The sequence below is a fragment of the Pleurodeles waltl genome, chromosome 8 (assembly GCF_031143425.1).
Source record: "Pleurodeles waltl isolate 20211129_DDA chromosome 8, aPleWal1.hap1.20221129, whole genome shotgun sequence".
Taxonomy (NCBI): Eukaryota; Metazoa; Chordata; class Amphibia; order Caudata; family Salamandridae; genus Pleurodeles; species Pleurodeles waltl.
The window spans coordinates 512185162-512206199 of NC_090447.1; the positions used below are offsets into that span (position 1 = coordinate 512185162).

The 21038-nt window shown below is 43.6% G+C and overlaps 1 protein-coding gene across 4 annotated transcripts in view; it reads right to left on the bottom strand.

Annotated features, from left to right (window-relative positions):
- Positions 1 to 21038, bottom strand: part of EDAR (ectodysplasin A receptor) — a 338186-nt gene that overhangs the window by 58145 nt on the left and 259003 nt on the right. For 2 of the 4 annotated variants that reach the window (XM_069204492.1, XM_069204489.1), the window contains exons 7-10: positions 19559 to 19687; positions 19380 to 19454; positions 17402 to 17471; positions 1517 to 1676 (exon numbers count right to left, since the gene is read on the bottom strand). In XM_069204492.1, the coding sequence (XP_069060593.1) occupies positions 1517 to 1676; positions 17402 to 17471; positions 19380 to 19454; positions 19559 to 19687 (434 nt within the window). The remainder of the gene's footprint in view (positions 1 to 1516; positions 1677 to 17401; positions 17472 to 19379; positions 19455 to 19558; positions 19688 to 21038) is intronic. The other 2 variants (XM_069204490.1, XM_069204491.1) reach the window with 2 other exon arrangements.

Here is a 21038-nt window from a genome sequence, read left to right on the forward strand (position 1 = left end):
TCTCAATGAGCCCAGAATAAGGAAAGCTTCAGAAGTAGTATAACCAAGCCTCTGGTATCCAAGGGGTGAGGCTTCCTAGAGGGTCAACAGACACCTAACATTGACAAAAACAGTCAGTGTTAGTTCCGTGTCAATGCACAACTCAGATGTCTGTAAGATATGTGAATAATATTTCCTACTACATACTCGGCTCACGATAAACCCATTTTAGCTTTTGCTACATCTAGTATGCACATGCTTTCTTGGGTTCTAATCATTGAGTGTGTGAGGGTCAAAACATCAAAGCACCGGCCAGGGCTAAGAAATGTTGTTCTTCATACGTCTCTAATATAACAAACCCTAACATTGTGATTTACAAAACATAACTATACTCCTTATTACAGAAAAAACTACCCAATGAGGATATAACTTACTGCCCAAAATAAAATAAACTCTGATAAGTCTTAGAATGGGCAACACCTATTACTAGTCTCTTTAGCATAAGGTGTTAGTTATGGGTGGCTAAATGCTGAATTACAGACGATCAAGTGTTTTCCCCAAAGGTGCTCTATTTCTCACCTTGAAGTTAAAATAAATATATGGAGATTTGATTGTAGGTGTTTTTACATCCCTGTTGTGAATTTTGCTGCATTTTGGTAACTTTTGGTCTTCACTAATGTATACGTAATGTAATTGTGATGTCATGTCACAGGCCCAGTTGTAAGAAACATGGACCACATGCATAAAGCATTTGTCTAGTCGCAAACGGGCCGATTCTCAGAATCGGCCCGTTTGCGACTAGAAAAATGTTTTTGGGGATGTACAAAGCTGAAACTGCAATTCAGTAACCTGTTACCGAATCGCAATTTGGGTTTTGAGATTCGGTATTAGGAAGGGGCGTGTTCAGGGCGTCCCTTCCTAATACTGAATCTAAATGGTATATATGATTGTTTTGTGACCGTGAATGTGGTCGCAAAACAACCGCAGTTAGTACCAGTTTCAAACTTGTGCTAACCCATTTACAAAGGGTAAGGGGTGCATGCGAAAACGTTTTTATAAGAGCAGGCAGTGGTCCCATGGACCACTGCCTAATCTTAAAAAATAAAAACTGAAATGTTTGATTTTTTTTTCTTTTTAAACGCAGCCTGTTTTCCTTCAATGAAAATGGGGTGCTTTAAAAAAAAAAAAAAGATTGCTTTATTTAAAAGCAATCATAGGCCTGATGGTCTGCTGACACCAGCAGGCCAACATCCCTGTGATTTTTGCGATTCCCAGTGGGTCGCAAATTGTGACCTACCTCATTAATATTAATGAGGCAGGTCTATTTGCGAAACACCGGGAATCGCAAAAAGAAACTCAATGGAGTTTCTTACATTTGGAATTGTGATTTCCAAATGGAGATTCACATGGAATCGCAATTAGGAAATCACAATTCCAAATATTCAAACATGTGGCTCTATATGCTTTAACTTGTCCTTCGGCCTCCCCCAAATCTAAAAATACTTTAGCTTGTCAGCTAGTGTGATGTGTTTCTTACCACTGTTAGTTTGCTGTGCGTAGAATTTTTTTCCTTGGCCAAATGAACCAGGGATAAAAGACATAGGTCTGCGGTTAGCTGCTTCTCAAAGGCAGCGTCCTCGTCGCTGTCAATGCTGCGGCTCAAAAGTTGTTCATTCTCTGATGATGCATCATTTTCACTGAAAAAAAAGAATACACAAAAGTCTTTCATTTAAAGTAAACTCAGATTAGTAATTTCCAAACCATTCCAGTAGCAGCATCAGTTGTCAGTACAGGGTGAATGTGATACAGTTATAGTGTGCATTTCTAGGGACAACTTATAAATTGCCATAATGGACAGTGGGGAGGGGTGAAAATAACACTTGTGCAGAGGAGGAAAGGGATCTTGTTGCCAGGTGCATGTGGGGAGAAGAGACATGAGCGTGTGGGGATGATGTGCGCAAGGAACGAGAACCAGGTAATAGACAGCATAGTGGCGGAAGGAAAACTAAAAAAGGAAACATGAGGACGGACAAAACCTTGTGTTTTTAGACAGAGGAAGCCAACCAAGAAAACAATAGCCAAGTAAAGTATAGAAGAATTTAAATTTTTGTAGATGAAAGAGAATGAGGAAGTTCGCAGCACAAAGCAAATAAGAAGTTATACATCTAGTAGGGGAAGCCAGTCACGTGCTCCAACCTGTTCAATTAAATTCCACTTAGCCAATGCAAGATTGTTCATTGCAGTTCCTAATCTGTTAATTGGAAGTCAAATCTTATAGCTGCCTAGCCTTGATTCCACCCCATGCCTCTTTCTTTCACCACCTTACATTTTTAGTCTCTCTACCTCGCTCTAGCAGGTTCCTTTACACTCCTGCTTTCTCCCAATGTTATTGCTATTGTATTCCTTCTGCCCTTTCTGTCTTGATGTCTTTTGACTCGGTCCAAAGCCTGAAGTAGAAATGTAAGACTAAGGGCCTGATTTAGATCCTGATAGTATTACTGCCATTTTGCTGCAGCGGTGGACACGAGTACGCCATTAAGTAGATGGTGTTCCGACTGCCATATTTAGATGTATTGTGGCTGAGCCGCCGACCACCACAACAGAGTGCTTTTCTGATCCTTCGGACTGACAGGTTCCCGACAACCATATTTAGATGTTACAGTCAAGCAGGCAGTGTACTGGTGGCGGATTACTGACAGAGGGAGGCTGTTGCGGCACCCAATGGACATCGAACAATGGCAGTGGCTATGGAAGAGAGGTAAGTCACACCCACACACTGTACCTTAACCATATGTGTCCCCCTGTTCTACATAACACATCATATACACACTATTATTCAGTGCCATTCCACCACAACACAACACGTACATGCCAAAAACACACATTGCCATACACTCATGACACAACATACACACACTATTGACACTACACCCACCCACGACACAACCACGACAACCAAGACAATGACACTCATCTACACAAACTCACACAAAAGCACAGCTACACACATCACGGCAATGACCACCTCACAAAAATGACACTCGTCTGAATGTTACACACAGCAACACAACACACAGCCAAACATGCACAACATAAGACCCATATGAAAGTGGCACATAATCTGACACAGCCACATTGTCCACTCCAGCTCCCTCCACCAGCCAATCCACAAGTAAACACGTGTTAATGGCGTTGGCAGGACTTGGGAGGGTTATCCACTACAGGACCGCAAACATCTAAATGGGATGGGTAGATCGTCTAGTAGGTGGATGGGTTTTCCGTCAAAAAATTGACGGCAGGACTTTTACCGCCAAGATTGAAATCAGGCCCCTAGTTCCAAAAAAGGAGTGTTGTATTTATGGATAGGCCGCAGAGAAGGACACACAAGATTTGTCTGCTGTGGGAAGTAACTCATGAACTTATTAAACACAACTGCAGCTACATGTGTGTCATAGAAATCCATGTTTGTCTAAAGAATGGACCTACAATCAACAGTAGCCCTTGTTACTCGTCACACATCCAATAAAAGCTGAAACACCGAGCCCTGTGGCAACTGATCATTGTTTCCCAAAATTGTTCCTTTTCTTGCCTATGGTCTACTGGTAGGCTTCAATCTGGTAGCCACACGGTCAGCTGCTCTTAATGGTGGAATGGGTCCCTGTTCCCTGAAGAAATTGCCAGAAAGTGAAATGGCAATGAAACATGTCGGCCTTTCTACTTAAAATGGTCTAAGCATGGTATGAGTTTTTTAACCATGAGTGCAGGCACAACAAATTAAAGACGTGTCCAGTGTGGTACTGCAACTCATTTTGAATCTGTTTTCTTGTTAGTGAGGAAGAAGTGTGTCCTCCCCTCATGGGGACCTGGGGGGAGTGGCTCAGATATGTACCACACATGGTAGAGGTTTTTAGGTCCCCCCCCCCACACACACAACATTCTTTTTGCACTTGGTTGGGCGTTGGTTCTGTTCGCTATAAAGGAAAGTTGCCGATGATGAGAGAGTGAGCAAGTTGGGAAGAATCTGCCAATCGCTCGTTGGTGGCTGCTTACGTGAGGCACTTCCTATACTCACACTTTTCTCTTATATTTAGTATTCACCAAGACACCTGTTTTTAATTAAATACACACAAAGGGGTGGTTCATAGTTATGTGCTATAGCCTGTTCCGTGCTTGAAATGTAAGAAAAAGAGGGAAACCTGTAAGCATTTATTGGATGTGTGACGTGTAACAAGGGCTTCTGTTGGTTGTTGATTGTGTGTGGAGGGCACTCTTGGTGATTCCTTTTCCCTCTATTGCTGCCCTCTGTTAAATAAGGAATGGACCTAGCATATGTACTTGTGTCTTTAATAGAATATGTTACTCCACTAAACATTACTACTAGCCCACCGAACGTTTACCAATTCACCCCTTCGTGTCTTTCCTATGAAACAGGAACAGGTTGGCTACACACTGATTTTCACTTAAAATGTTTTTTGACAACAAGAAATCGATATCCAGGTGCAAAATAGTGTTGTGAATGTTCATTCAAGCTTTTTTATTTAGTACTGTTGGACTGTGGGATGCAGATGGCTTGAACATTTGGCTATTTTTGTGTGCCCCTGTTTCTGAAAGTTTAACATATTATTCAATTTTGTTTACATCATGTGGATGGAAACATACATGCCAATATTTTAGAAGAGGAAATTGGGAGATTTAAACGACATATTTACACTGTTGATTGCTATTGAAGCAGAGGCAATTCCAGACAGGAGACAGACAAAATAAAGCCATTTTTGGCATCAAAAATTGGGAGTCCCCCACTAATCCTGGCGTATTGTCATGTATGCTTGAATTAGCTAAAAAATTGGCCATTATTTCAAAGGTGTTCTAACTAGGCGATCTAAACTATATCTTGCCCGTGGCTCTAAATATCTTTAAACTAGGCTGTAGCCGAGCATACCATAGTACCCTTATACTGGCATAATATCAATAAGAGCAAGATTTACTATTAAATAAAATAGCAGAAACACATGTAAAACATACCATAAACAGATGTCAACCCCTTTCAATATCCACACACATGTTCTCCATGTGCAGCAAATACATCAGAGGCATCAAAACACATTCACTACTGCTGGCTTATTCTCCGATTTCTAATGTCAATTATTCCAATTCCATCAAAGGTATACGTGCATTTTATTTATGTATGTAACTACAACAATTCCTGCCCGCATACTCATGCTCTGCACGGGAATGATTTCCATTTGTTTTAGAGGCTGGGATGAGGAAAGAAACATTTGAAAGCTGCAATGAACACGGACACACAATGGCAGGTAGAGTCTTCATTACTTTTTCCTGGTACAAGCATAGTGCCAAAAAACTCAGGTGCAGGCTGAGTGCAGGGGATATAGTAACTCTAGTGCCCCCTCCAGCTCAGAGTCTCTAGCCGATAACATAACGTGAGGACCTACCAGATGCAGGGAGACGCCAGGCAGTCTGGAAGGAACCCCTCGCAGGCACAGTTCAGTCTGTCGAAACTCCCAATCTGCTCATGCCGCACAACTCTTCTTTCTTTTCAAGTGAATGCACTGCATGCCAATGAAAGAACGGGCCTTGCATTGCTCTGGAAAACACACTTTGCCCAAATATTTCTTTCTCAAATCATTCTTTCTCAAATATTCAATATTCATTGGAAGCATAGATATGCTACTGCTTCTGGTAATCATAGGCCAACTGGGGAGCTCCAACGGTTAAAATACCAGCAAACATGGGACAGCCATGATCAAAAGAGGGGATGATTTAAAGTACGGGGTATGGTCTGCCAGGCCGCCAGATCGGCAGAAGCTATTGTCTCCCTTTTACTGAAGGAAAACTTTCTAGCAGGCAGGGATCTCTCTGCTTTCACTGGAGCTACTGGGGAGGCATATCCACTGAAGCTGAACTAGTGCCATATGTGATCTCCCCACTTGGCAAAGTTTTTGTTTTTCAAAAACTAACTTACTAACTAAGGGTTTATTCTAAAAAAATCAAAAACTGAATGACCCCAATGTGCACAGTTTTCTCCCTTTACTTAGGTGCCACTGAGTGATTTCCATGTCCATGGCACCATGTCTTCCATGGCCATCTTAGCAGGGAAATCTAGAGATGGTCGTCTGACCCTAAATAGGGCAGGGTAACCGTTAAACTCTGCCAGCTAGGCCATTGGGTCAGATGTTTTCAACCATGGAGTCAGCAGAAATGCCACTATCGGAAACCTAGGACTTCCCAAAGACTAAATTGAGTGGGAGAATCGACAGTGGATGGAGCAGGAGCACCTCCTACTTACTATGGTTCTCCCACCCAGCCAAACCCTGAATGATCCCCAGAGTTTCTTTCTGCTGGCCAAATGATTAGGTCATGTAATAAAAACAGGTATTCAGGAAGTTGCGCAGTTGGAAGGTGATATTGTTTTTTCATGTTTTTTCATTCTAATGGTTCAACTTTTTTATTTTGTTTTTAAGAAATACACAAACTCCCATCTACAACCTCAGGCCGATGGAGAAGTTTCTCTGATCAAAAGATTATTCTTTTATTGCAATTTGATGAACACCCTTTGTGTTTCAATGCCTTCTCCCATTTCCAACCACCAGGGCACTATCCATCTTGCTGGAAAAAAGAAAAACAAGAAAGCCCTACCCACTCCATCAGTGGAATCTAAACCTAATAATTGACCCTCCCCCATGTACAATGTGCTCTCCTGTGCCGAGCTATATGCATGTATTTAGACTAGTATATGTCTATCAATCGTCTTGGTAATCAACCACTTTTTTGAGGTGTCAAGAATCTGCTTGCCTGAGTCTCAATTGACTTGTGTATTATCCAGTACTTATGATGCATGTATCTTATCTTTTGAGACTTCGGTACCCCATAATCGTACCTGATTTGTTTCAAGAATTTTATGCCCTCCCTATCGAAGAAATTTCCCACCCTCTTGTATAGCAAAGTATTGCCCCCAGTTTAAGGCTCAAAGAGTGCCTGGGTTTCATATGACTTGCGTAAGTGGAGGTGGGGTGCTTTCCAGGTGTGCTCATAAGATATAAGTTGGTCTGTAAAGTATCAGTGCCCTTCGCTCTAAGTCCTTCCCCATTTAACCTTATATCGCAAATTGGGCTGCATGGTAGGAATTTAGTATATGGGGCATACCTGATATTCCTTATGATGGGTAATATATTACCCTTCTTCCCAACCTATGTTTCATTCCTGCCTCAATCAATCCATTGAGAAGATTTTATTCAGTGCACCTCGTGGAAGTTGAAGCAGTAAAGTCTGAGCAGATAAAGAACTCTGGCAACTACTATCATTTTGACAGCTTCTGTTTTGTCCACCAGTGACAGTCCCTCAAACTGCCAGGTCACTTTAGGCTTTGGGACAGATCTTTTTAGTTTTCCTGCACTTTCTCCAAGGTGGCATATATTTTAACCCCAAGGTAAGGGATGCTCGTTGCTGTCCATTCTTATGGGAACCTCATTTGCAAGGTGTCTTCTATTCTACAGGAAAGGATAAGCTAAGGATCTCCGATTTTTGCAGGTGAATTCTGAAGGGAGATGCTGAGCCGAACCTAACTAGCTCCTCCAAGAGGAGTAGCAGTGAACAGATCAGATTTGTAAGAGCCACCAGGACATCATCAGCATACAGATTGGTTGTGTGCATCTGCTTCCCTCTTCTTGCCCCAGTAATGTCATTGGCTCAGACTCAATTCCCCAGGGAATCAAAGTATAAGTCAAAAAGAAGGGGTGACAAGGGGCATCTCAATCTTTTTAATATCAAAACATGTCTGTAGTTTGCACAATAAGAGTACAAAGCTGTGATGAGTGGAATTCTTTAATTAATCTCAGCCACTGGTAATCACTTGGGCCGCATCCCTATCCATTGTTATTTTGCACAGCATGCCACCGCAGTTTGGACCCAGCTATATGCAAATCAGCCTTGACCCTGCTCTGTGCTACAATAGGAACAGTTCAGCCGAACTACCAAGCCAGGTTCCACCTGAACCAGAATGCAAGCAACCCAGGACCGATTTCACCCTAGTTATGGGCTCATCAGCCAGGTATGGGTTGTTTCCATTGACACAGTGTGCATGGGACCTACGTCTGGGCAAATCCGTCCTATGAAGGGTGACACAATAAGTATATAAAAAAGTGATGAGTGGAAGGCTTGAATTAATCTCAGCCGCTGATGATCACTCAGGCTGCATCCCAATCCATCATTATTTTGCACACCATGCCACCTCAGTTTGGACCCAGATATATGCAAATCAGTCTTGATCCTGCTCTAGTAGGAACAGTCCAGCCTGAAATTCCAAGCTAGGTCCTCCCGGGACTAAAACCCGAGCAACCTAGGAGCAGTTTTCCCATAGCTATGAGCTCATAAGCCGGGTACAGCTTAGCTCTAGTGACATAGTGTGGATAGGACCTACTTCTCTGCATACCCATCCCATTTAGGACAACACAATAAGTATGAAAAACAGTGATGAATGGAATGCTTGAATTAATCTCGGTCACTGGTAATCACTTGGGCCGAATCAAAAGCAATCATTATTTTGCTCACCATGCCACCTCAGTCTGCAGTGCCTCCATTGATTGAGACCCATGCAATAAGGTCCCTAAAGCACCCGAGGACCCATGTGCAAAACTATAGGCTGAAGGTATAAGCTTACAGTACCTTCCATAGAAATGTCCAATGTACTCTGCTGAATGTTTTTTATGCATCGACTGATAGGGGGAGGGATGATTTCATCATTCTCTTAACATTGTCTATGAAATGGATGATATGTTTGGTATTTGCTAAGCAATTACTCTCCGGCCTTTTTTTCCTTTTACTATTGCACTAAGATAGACCTTTGAGAAATCCAAACTACAAACAGGGTCTTTTAGCTAAGACGATAAATTGATTAATTGGAGCTTTTATTATTATTCCTGTATTCACACTGTTGCATCGGTAATGTAAAGATGCAACGCACCCGAATGCAAGAAGGTAAAATAGGCTCATCTGTCCCGTTTGCTTAGTGAAAGGTCATGATAACTAGGGTGGAGTAGTCCCCTCACATCCTTTGACTACACACTGCACCTGCTGTACTGGAGTACTAAACATATGTCCCCTTGAAGAAGTGTTTTACATCCATGAATTTCAACAAGATTGCACTGACAAGGTGATTTAGACTGATGCGATAGTTCTGAAATAGATGCAAATGCCTTTTATTCATGTTTTAACATTAGCGCCTTGCATGAGTCAGGTGCAAGCAGTGCTGGCTCAAATTTTAGCCCATCAACACACCAGCAGCAATAAATGGTGGTAACTATCTGAACTAAATGTAAAAAATAGACCAATAATGCACAAAAAATGGGATTGAAAGCATTGTTCCCCTTTATTTACTAAAGAAGTATAAATCAGTTTCAAAAAGAAACATAGCTCCTGGTGTCAATGTTTTTTGCACCATGGTGTTTTTGCGCGTACTTTAATTTATTGTTTTAATTCACACAGTAATACACAAAGCAATGTTTTCTACATGCCGACAGGTATTGGACTGTAGTGAAGCTATGTCTAAAGAAAAGCCTTCTAAATTTGGAAATGTCTCTTTTAAGTCGATCAGTTCAGGTGCATAGCATTTATTATTAACTAGTAAACATATATAACAAACGCAGCAGGACTAGAATACATGCTTAAAGTGAAAGAAAACACCTTCCACAATTTAGGAGTTCGGGCAACTAGAAGGAGGTGGGAAAAATGCAGCAGCGATTCACGCATGAATGACAACTATCAAACTCAACATCATCTTACAAAAGCCAGTGCGATGGGCAAGCAAATGAGGATGACAAACACACTGTGAACCTCTACTAAATATTGACGTATGCAAGGTTGTGTTCCTTTTTAGGTCTTGTCTGAGTGAGCATGCAGTAGCGCATGCACTCTTGCTTGCAAGACTTTTGGAACCCACCCGCTGCTTACTGTACATTTGTATCATTGTCATTCTTCTTTGCTGCCTTCTAATTGGGCAGCGCTTGCCATGTGCCACTTCTTTTTCTTTCTGTGGCACATGGACCAAGCACATATTAATTTAGTTTTCATTGTGTCCCTCCACTGTTCATTCACTGTTCACGTTGTGATTTGGGCACTATTTTTTTTATCCGTCCCTACCTCAGTCTGTTTTGCTTTTAGCGCTCATCCCACCCTCCACTCGTTTTTCTTTTAAACCAGCCACGTCCGTGTTTTTTCTGTCACACCCACCCCTATTTTCTCTCCTTCATCAGCCACCACCCTTTCCGAGTGACCCTTGACCTGATTTAAGGTTGTGTTTCACTCCCCACGCCGCGCAGCTCCTCCTGACTGCTTCCGTGACCTCTACCCCGCCCTCGCTGCTGCTGCAAATTCGAGGCCCTCCACCACCCCCAGGCACCCGCCTGCGCCTCATCCCTGGTGTCTAGTGGTTTGCCGTACGTGTTGTATGTCTGTCCTATAATTGTCTTTCTTTTTGCGCCTTTTTATTGCTCTGTATCGCCGTATTCAGACTCCTCTCCCTTTGCTGTGAGCCTTTTTTCTCTTATTTTTCTGCCTATTTCGGCTTTCTCAGCCTCTCTCTGTGTTCCCTTTCCCCGCTGCTGCATCCCCTGAGGCCCCGCCCCCCTCGCACTCCCATTAGCCCACCGCTCCCGCCTCCCAGCTACTCCTCCCTCCCACCTCCCCTTCTTAATGGCAGCCGCTGCGCGGTGCTAAGAGTGACCCCTGATTTTAGGTCGGGTTTCACTCCCCACGCTGCGCAGCTCCTCCTGACTGCGTCTGTGCCCTCTACCCTGCCCCCGCTGCTGCTGAGAGTTAGAGGCCCTCCACTACCCGCAGGCACCCGCCTGCGCCTCATCCCTGGTGTCTAGTGGTTTGCCGTAAGTATTGTATGTCTGTCCTGTAATTGCCTTTCTTTTTGTGCCTTTTTATTGCTCTGTATCTCCGTGTTCAGACTCCTCTCTCTTTTCTGTGAGCCTTTTTTCTCTTATTTTTCTGCCTTTTTCGTCTTTCTCAGCCGCTCTCTCCTTTCCCTTTGCCCGCAGCTGCGTCCCCTGTGGCCCCGCCCCCTCGCGCCCCCATTTGCCCACCGCTCCCGCCTCCCAGCTGCTCCTCCCTCCCACCTCCCCTTAGAGCCCCTGGCCCCCGCATCCCCCATGCCACCCGATGCTACTACAATACCAAAGACCTCCCCCTCAACACACGCCGCTCTGCCTCCTGCTTCCAAGCCACCCCGAAGACCACCCACAGACCCTTCACCTGCAGGAACTGCAGCTTCTCCTGCCGACTTAATCAGCACCACACCCTTCCCTCTACTGACTATATCCTCCTCGGCGACCTGAATTTTCACCTCCAGAACGCCAACGACAGCAACACCACTGCCTTGATCGACAACCTCGGTCTCAAACAACTTGTCACGATGCCCACCCACTCCACCGGCCACACGCTCGACCCCGTCTTCTCCGCCAGCAGCCACGTCACCTTCAGCCATACCACCGAACTCCATTGGACCGACCACCGCTGCATCCACTTCACCTTCCAGAAACCCGCCACACACCACCACCCACGACAGATTCCCCGCCGCAGCGGGAACAAGGACACTGAAGACCAGCTGATCTCCACCCTCGCCTGTGCCCCGTCGCCCATCACCACCAACCCTAACACAGCAGCCCTCAACCTCAAACAATGGATAGACGACTGTGCCAACACCCTCGCCCCAATCAGGAAACCCTCCAACAACCGCACCAGCACTAAGGCCATCTGGTTCACCACCGACCTTCAGGCCTCCAAGCGGGAGTGACAAAGATTTGAGAAGAAGTGGTGCCACAAACAAACAGAGAGCAACCACACCGCCCTCAAGACAGCCATCCGCAAGCACCACCAACTAATCCGGACCACCAAGAGAGCCTTCTACAAGGATCGCATCGACAGCAACGTGCACAACAACAAAGATCTCTTCAGTATCGTCAAGGAACTCGCCAACCCCAGGTCCTCCTCCATTGACCCCACTCCCTTGCAAGATCTCTGTGACTCCCTCTCCACCTTCTTCCACCGCAAGATCACGGACATCCACGACAGCTTCAACACTTCGACCCCCACGACCACCACAGCCACCACAAACCCCAACGCACCCAGCCGCACCAACCTCCTGCTCTCCTGGACCCACATCAACGACGAGGACACCATCAAAACCATGAGCACCATCCCCTCCGGATCACTCCTCGACCCCTACCCCCACCATCTATTCAACAAAGCAAGCTCCATCATCGCCCCCCAAAGTCCGTATGACCATCAACAGCTCCTTCGAGACCGCCACCTTCCCGGAGAGTTGGAAGCACGCCGAAACAACGCCCTGCTAAAGAAACCCAAAGCAGACCCCGAAGATCTCAAGAACTACCGACCCATCTCCCTCCTCCCCTTCCCAGCGAAGGTCATCGAGAAGATCGTCAACGGCCAACTGACTCGCTTCCTGGAAGACAACAATACGCTGGACACCTCGCAATCCGGATTCCGGAAGAACCACAGCACAAAGACCGCCCTCATCGCCGCAACGAACGACATCAGGACCATGCTCAACAAAGGCAAAACTGCGGCCCTCATCCTCCTAGACCTCTCGCCCACCTTCGACACCATATGTCACCACACCCTCCGTACACGCCTCCACAACGCAGGAATCCACCACAAAGCCCTGGACTGGATGTCATCCTTCCTCTCCGGCAGAACCCAGAAAGTCCGCCTCCCTCCCTTCCTCTCTGAAGCAACCAAGACCATCTATGGCGTTCCCCAAGGATCCTCGCTCAGCCCAACCCTTTTTAACATCTACATGGCACCGCTCGCCAACATCGTCCGATCCCACAACCTCAACATCAGCTCCTACGCCAACGACACCCAGCTGATCCTCTCACTCACCAAGGACCCCGCCACTGCCAAAACCTACCTCCACGACGGAATAAAGGCCATTGCCAACTAGATGGAGAGGAGGCGCCTAAAACTGAGCTAAGACAAGACGGAGATCCTCATCCTCGGCTCCAACTGCTCCGCATGGGACAACTCCTGGTGGCTAGCTGCCCTTGGAACCGCACCAGCGCCCACCAACCATGCACACCGTCTCATCCTCCTTCTTTAACACCCTCTGCAAGATCTTCAGATGGATCCCAACCGAAACAAGAAGGACGGTCACCCACGCCCTTGTCAGCAGCAGGCTGGACTACGGCAACGCACTCTACGCGGGAACCATGACCAAGCTCCAGAAAAAACTGCAGCGTACATAGAACGCTTCCACACGCCTCATCCTCGACATCCCATGCCGCAACCACATCTCAGCCCACCTGAGAGACCTACACTGGCTCCCCATCAACAAGAGGATCACCTTTAAATTCCTCATCCACGCAAACAAAGCACTCCACAACGCTGGCCCTGCCAACCTCAATGAGCGACTCACCTTCCACACTCCCAACTGACAACTCCGCTCCGTAAACCTCACTCTTGCCACCGTCCCTCGCATCCACCAAACTACAGCCAGTGGCAGATCTTTCTCCTACCTACAGCCAGTGGCAGACCTGGAACTTCCTCCCCACCACCTACGACAGACCCAGGACCGCTGACCTTCAGGAAACGCCTCAAGACCTGGCTGTTCGAGCAGTAGCACTTCTCTCCCCCCCTCCTATAAGCGCCTTGAGACCCTGGCCGGTGAGTAGCGCGCTTTACAAAGGATTGATTGATTATCCCTGCCCAGGGTACAGAAGGAAAAAAAAGCTCTAGGATGCCACTTCATAGCACTTTTTCCAACACCCTACTCTCCACCAGTTCCTGTTCTCCTCCTGTTCACCAGTCCCACTCCATTGCCAAAACCAATAGCTCGCCCATAGGTGAGACCTATTGGCTTTGCAAATGCCGTTTCTAGGTGGCAATTCCCCAAAATGAAAAGATGTCTTAAGGAAGAGTTACTATCCAAAGGAGAGTCATTCTTCAGATAATCAACTGCAGCTCACAGACAGATGGTGACAGGGCCAGGGTGTCTAAGATTGGTCCATGAGGAATCCATAAAAAGCATATTTTCAGGACAACTACTGAATATGCAAACACTTCTCATTCATGTTAATTTCAAATAGGATTTTGATAGCTTCTATTTTGCAGCATTACTGATCTGTAGCGGAAATTAGGTTCTAAAGGTGGGTCATGAGGATTATGGACTTAAAGAAGAAAAGGAGCGCTTTGGTTGGGGTGTACTGCATTATAGTCAAGGATTAGCTTTAATAATATTCTCCGCTCCTGCACCCAATTCAGCCTGAGGGCAAATAAACATAATGGTGCTGCTGTCTTCCACTATATTAAAGTGGCAAAGATTACCAGCATCTACTGAACAGTCAGTGGTGGTATCCTCACTTTTTTCAGGATATCAGAATAATGACTTGCTAGAAGTATGCTGATTTCCATTTATCAGTGGCATCTATTCAAGTGCAAGTGTCAGCTCCTCCCTCCACTCTAGCCCCGGAAGACCCATCAAGATATGCAGGGCACACCCCAGCTCCCTTTGTGTGACTGTCTAGAGTGAATTCACAAACAGCCCAAGTGTCATCCTGACCCAAACGTGTATTCCACAATCAGGCAGAGGCACAGAATAGTTAAGTAAGAAAATGCCCACTTTCTGAAAGTGGCATTTTCAAACTTACAATTTAAAAACCAACCTCACCAAAAGGTGTATTTTTAAATTGTGAGTTCAAAGCTCCCAAACTCCAAATCTCTATCTGCTCCCAATGGGAAATTACAATTAAGATATTTCAAGGCAATCCCAATGTTGACCGAATTTAGCAGTATTTCACTATCAGGACATATAAAGCACACCAGTACATGTCCTACCATTTAAATACACTGCACCCAACATGGGGCTGCCTTGGCCCTACCTTAAGAGTGATTTACATTTAGTGAAAGGGAAGGTTTGGGCTGGGTAAGTGTGTGCACTTGCCAGGGCGAGAGGGAAGTTCCAAACTGCCAACACAGGCACTGCAGTGGCAGGTCTGAGAAAAGTTTACAGGGCTATTCATGTGGGTGGCACAATCAGTGCTGCAGGCCCACAAGTAGCATTTGATTTACAGGCCCTGGGCACCTTTTGTGCACTTTACTAGGGACTCACTAATAAATCAAATATGCCAGTCATGGATAAACCAATTATCAATTCAATTTAGACAGAGAGCACTCGAACTTCAGCACTGGTCAACAGTGGTAATGTGCCCAGAGTCCTAAAACCAGAAAAAAAAGGTCAGGAAAAAATAGGAGGAAGAAGGCAAAAGGTTTGGGGACAACCCTGCAAAAAGGGCCATTTCCAACATCCTAAAATGGTGATTTTTTTTACACATGTTTTTTTTTACTTGACCGCTCCGGTGGCTCAGAGGTTGATTACACAATGTCATCAAAAAGTAGTTCCATCAGCCTTATTTATATTTGTAAATGACTGTGTAGTACTGAGTAGTGTGTTTAATAAATGTTCTTTTCTTACTCAAAAGAAAAAGCACAGACTAGACAATCATTTGAGTGTTATTGTGTGCCAGCAAATGGGGATTACTAGCCCACATCACTTCCCTTGAGTAGTCCTGGACTGCTCTGCTATCCTGAGTGAATCAAACACTACTATGAGGTGTTTGGTTCACAGTGGAGGGCAAATGTGGGCCCATTACTTGTCCAGGCCACACAACTAATGGCCATTTTCCTTACAAATGAAGTGCTAAGTTTATGTCACACTGTCATGTTTTGGACGGTATCGTAGATACCGTTTGAATTGTTACTGTGCAGAATCACACAAATGTATTTTTGACTGGTTATCAAGATGCCTCTCAGACATGAAATACTGATTTCATCTTAGTTAAACTTGGGTTTACTCTAATCCAGCATAATTGGATGAATTTTGCTCAAGGATATCTGCTGAGCCTCACTAATGTATGTATCTATCTTCAGCACGTACCTCTTTCTTACACAAAAAAATTAACATAGCTCTCTCAAACAAAATATCAGGCAAAGTCAAACATATTGATTAGTGTGAATACTGGGATTGCTTGTGATAAAATACAGGGTGGGCTAGTTCTCATTTTTGAGAGTGGCCATGACTGATTTACATATAATTGGTTCTCATAGGTATGGCACAGCAAAGCTAAAGGTTGTGAAATAAAATTCTACCCTGATGAATTCTTAGTGATTACGAGATACTGACTCAGTCATTTTCTCTATCACTTTTGGTTTTCCATTTGGAGGGTTATGCCCATATATGGGCTCCAGCATGCAGTGTCTACAATCTCAGGGTACATAATCATGTTGAAATGCATCTGAGGTTGCTTTTATTAGTGTGTGGTGCGAATACAGCTTAGAAGTTAATGCTTAACTACTTGTTTTGGGTACAGCCTATACTAATTTTCATAGCACTCGCTCAAATGTCCATAATGGTACATTTTTAGGTTGAAATCCTCTTATGGACCATACCAAAAACATACAGTGGGCTTAGACCTCACTCATTGCTTCCAATTGGTTAGTTTTATTGCCACTTTCAGTTGCTTGCCTCTTATTTGAAGCATAGCCTCTTTATTGTCTTTTTGATTGAAAGACTTCAGCACTCCATGACAGTGCATGTGTTTTCTTGCTCTCTCTCTCTGCTGTTTACTACTCTCTAATACCACCGCCGTAGCGTCCCCTTCATCTGCCCTCTGCCATTTCATTGTTTGCTCCACTGCTTCTTGCGGCCCTTGAAACAAATGTTTTCATATAATTTTACTTTTATCGGAGGGCCTTGCACTTGCCATATGTTTACGGACCGCTCTGCATTCCAGCACTTTTGTGCACCTCTGTTGCTTCCGCCCACCCTGCCATTCCTTCGTTGCTCCCCCACCCCACATGGCCAGTTAATTATTGTGTATAATTACATGTTTTGAGGGCCTGACAGATACTAATTGATGCTGAGCCCCTTCACTATTAAAAAAAAAGTTTGCAACAATTATGTTTCATTTTTTAATTTACGAATATATGTGAAATTCAACATCTTAAATTGTTAAATAAAAAAATGAGAGTGGTGCATGTGTCATTCTGTAGGTGTGCAAATGTTCGGTGATGCAAGAGCACACATTTATTATCATACATGTTTCCCCACCAGACAATGGTGCAATCGGCGCCCCATCATCACACCTGTTTTTGCAGGTCTTTATTGCCAATGCTGCATGGCATTTCAAAAAAGCATTTGCAAACCAGTGGCTCAGCAAAACATGTTGGATTTGCCATTGATTGTATATTGTGCCATTGAAAATCCTAATTAGTGCTCCTCGAACATTGCAGTAAAGTGCTTGCTTTTTTACATGCTGTGCATTTCACGTTTTTGGTGATCTTTCCCTACAATGCATTTGTGTTGCCAAAACTGTTTATTTGTACTTACTTTTTCTCTGTCTTTACAGGTGTTTCTGGATGTTTTTCAAATTCTTCCTTCTCTGTGTATATCACATTTTCTGCAGGGACAAAAGTGCATTTAGACTGTGTAAAATTTTTAAACAATCTCCTAAACGTTTTCTCACTTGTGGTCTGAATTCACTAATCACTAATAATTTATCATACTCAAATAATACTGCCTGTTGCAAACTACTAAACAAGGACAAAGTCCTTAATGTTTATGTAAACAGCTCCTAATAGAGTATACGCTTTGAAAAAGCAGTCAGGAGGCATGTGCTTTATTGGGACTTTTTATCTAATGCATTTATTTTAATAGTTTCATATAGTTTTGCAGCACATAGAAAACCCTTGGGATGCGTACACCTATGCTGTTAACAAGGGAGAGGGAGTGCTTACTGCACAATAATCCTCATTTCATAAGTCGAATGTACTGGTTATTTACATAGCGCTTTCCAAGTGGTATGGAAGAACTATATGAATAACCAATAAAATATCATGACATGGTATGTAAAGACATCTGATATAACCTTAGGATACACATGGATATTGGGATTGGCCAAACTAGGACAAACTGACTTCATCTTTCATTTTAAACATGATCGTATTTTCATCTCTTTTGGACTCTGCATGCAGCAAAAGGTATACCAATGCTATGTGTTGATATGCCATTCCTTGTGGCCCTTGGAGGAAACTGTCTTATAAAACTTAACAGCTCAAGATCTTTTCCTGACGATAAATGGTAGATCGACTTATACCATGAGTCTGTCATTCTTTTGCTTGTAACTAGATTTGTACTGTCACATCCAATTACATTAGTTCACAAGGGTAGTAACTGAATATCTATTTAGGTGACGGTGTTAGGTGATGATGTATTTATCCTGTAATGTGATTTCTTGAGCCAATGTAACATTTTGCGGCCTTATGCTGAATGCACGATTTTCACAGTAACTTTTATCATAAAAAGGGCTCAATCTGGAGGTGAGCCAAACTTTGGCCCAGGCTCTGGTCCTGATTCAGCTTAGACTTTTTGGGCCATATGTATGAACACATTTCCCCATAGACACAAAATTGGTAAAACCATTTGACACATCAGGCCCCTTGTCTTGAGCCTTGATGCTGTTTTCCTCCTGCTTAGAGAGCAGACTCATATCGATTTATTGCACTTAGAATTATTTGTATGTTTTATGTGAGACAGACCACATGTCTCATGCTGCATCTATCAGCTTAAATGTCTTAGCAACTGATTTCTGCAATTTATTGAGCTTTATGCTAATTCCGAAATATTGACTGTTTTTTAGACTAATCCTATTTTGCCCTCGGTAATGAACTGATACATGTAAAAAAATCATTATGGTTTCTATTTGTACTTGTCTCAATAGGACTTATTTGATTATTTTGCTTGTTTTGCTAACTAAAATGTAATCTTTGGTGGGGCATACTTCCTTATACTTTCTTGAGGACAATTCTGCCTCGATCCTGCATAAGTGCATTACCTTTAGATTATCTGATAAGATCGTGCCAACAAACGGCAGAGCAACCCAGAACCATGGCAGCCAACACTCAGGGACCACTGAACTGAGTAATAGTGAAACATTTCGCTATAGGTCTCAGGGATGGTGCTCTCCCCTCTTCGAAGTGCCAGACGAAAACAAGTCTGTTAATAAAACTACTTTTATGGAGCCCCTCACGCCTAGTGTGGGCTCTCAGCACTGTGTTGGCACTAAAACCCCCTCTATCCCTGTACGTTCTGCACTTGTTCTGGCAATATCTTTGCATAACTGCAAAAAGCAAGGATGCAGACTAGCCAAGGCTTACTAGGCCAACCTAAACCAAGTTAGGTTACTTGGAGTATTTTAGATTGACTGAACAAACACATGTTTTACCTTTAACGTCCTTCCCCTCTCACTTTAAAAGTATCTATGTTAATGTCCCACCAGCTAAAACCCTTGTTAAGCAGACTTCCAAACCTTGAGCTTCCTTTTTTTCTTCTGGTTTATTCGTCTGGGCTTCCACTGTTTTCACTGACTGGAGGGTACAGCATGCTAAAAGGGAAGGAGGGGGGAGTCAAAAAATGGTACAAACAATGATACACCCTTAGCCTGCATGCAACATTTAGCAGTGGGGATGACAGCACTATAGTTGTTACCTTGAGAGGATGGCTTTGCCTTTACAATGTAGAACATGATGATGAGTACGATCGCCACAGCCATGATAAATATTGTTGACATAGCAATAATGAGGGCATTGGCCAGGTGACCCTGTCCTGGAAGTTCTGCTAAAAAGACAAGGATTAGAGTAATCAGACCTTAGATTTTAGTCAACTCCACATCTTGGTGGTCTGTTCGGTACAAGGCAGTGACAAAAATGTGTTTGCAGGATTTGAAGAGGGAAGAGTTTTTCAGATTTTTATATATGATTCTTTTTTGGCACACTACCTGTTGAGGGTAACCACATTAAATATATGTTATTAGGTGTTGAAAGGCAGCACTGCATTTATAATTGCAAGGTATATAAAGTGAAGTATAGATTTGCTATTCTTAACTCCACACTTACTTGCCTAAAGATCTAGCGGTAGTCGATATTTGAGCTGCAATATTGTGACCACTTAACTCTATTAATCAAGAGGCGGTTCAGTAAAAAGAGTGATATACAAATGTCCAATAAGACTATAGCACAAAGAATCTAAAAGGAACTTTCCAATTCGGGAAAAGTTAACACTGTAACTTGCTCAGCACTTAACAAATTTGTAGGGTTAAAGCTTAACCTTTGATTCATTGTCACAGCTTTGCACCAAAGACAGTTTTCTTGTGTATGCCAAATAAATACACATACATAGGAAGTACTGCAATGTGAATGGCCCATAACAGAGAACAGTAAAGGATAAGCAGATGTACTGTTGTTGCACCTGTAGGAAAAGTACAATTAACTCATGAAAATCTGCACCACACAGATGAAAGAAAAAACACGACTAATGAAAGACAGTGCATGGATTTCATTGCTCTCATTCACTACAAAGGTTTAATATACAAGCTAAATAATTATGTTGATGTGGAGGCAGTTAGCCAGAGAGCAACAGGAAGAGGTTAATGAGCAAACAAGACAGAGAGGAGAAACAAGGCTTATATCTGAATTCATACGGCAAACTGCAGCATAAGGAACATGAAAAACATCTGGAATCACATGACACATCACTCAAATGCTCTTACTGCAGATGCCAGAGACCCATCACCACCCCACCCTATTGCTAAATTACATCCTTAGGTTCACAAAAGCAATGTTCAGTCCCTATTCAACTTCACCTCCTCTGTTAATTCTCTGTTTGTATGTAAAATAGGAGACCATTTGCTATCTCCCAAACAAATGTCACACTATCGATTGCCACAGTGGAAGCGAGCAAGCCGTGTAAGTGTACAATTTTTTAATGTTACACGTTTCCAGTATTCTTGGTGATATTGAAGGAAGATTTAGCCATGTAAAATTTATGTTCCAACAACAGCATTACAGCGTTGCTCCATCATCTATAAAATGAACTGTGAAAACACAATGAAGAGCAATAATATTGAAAAATAATCAATGTATTCGATTCTGTGCAACCCCTCAAAGAGGCACAATCTACACACTGCAGA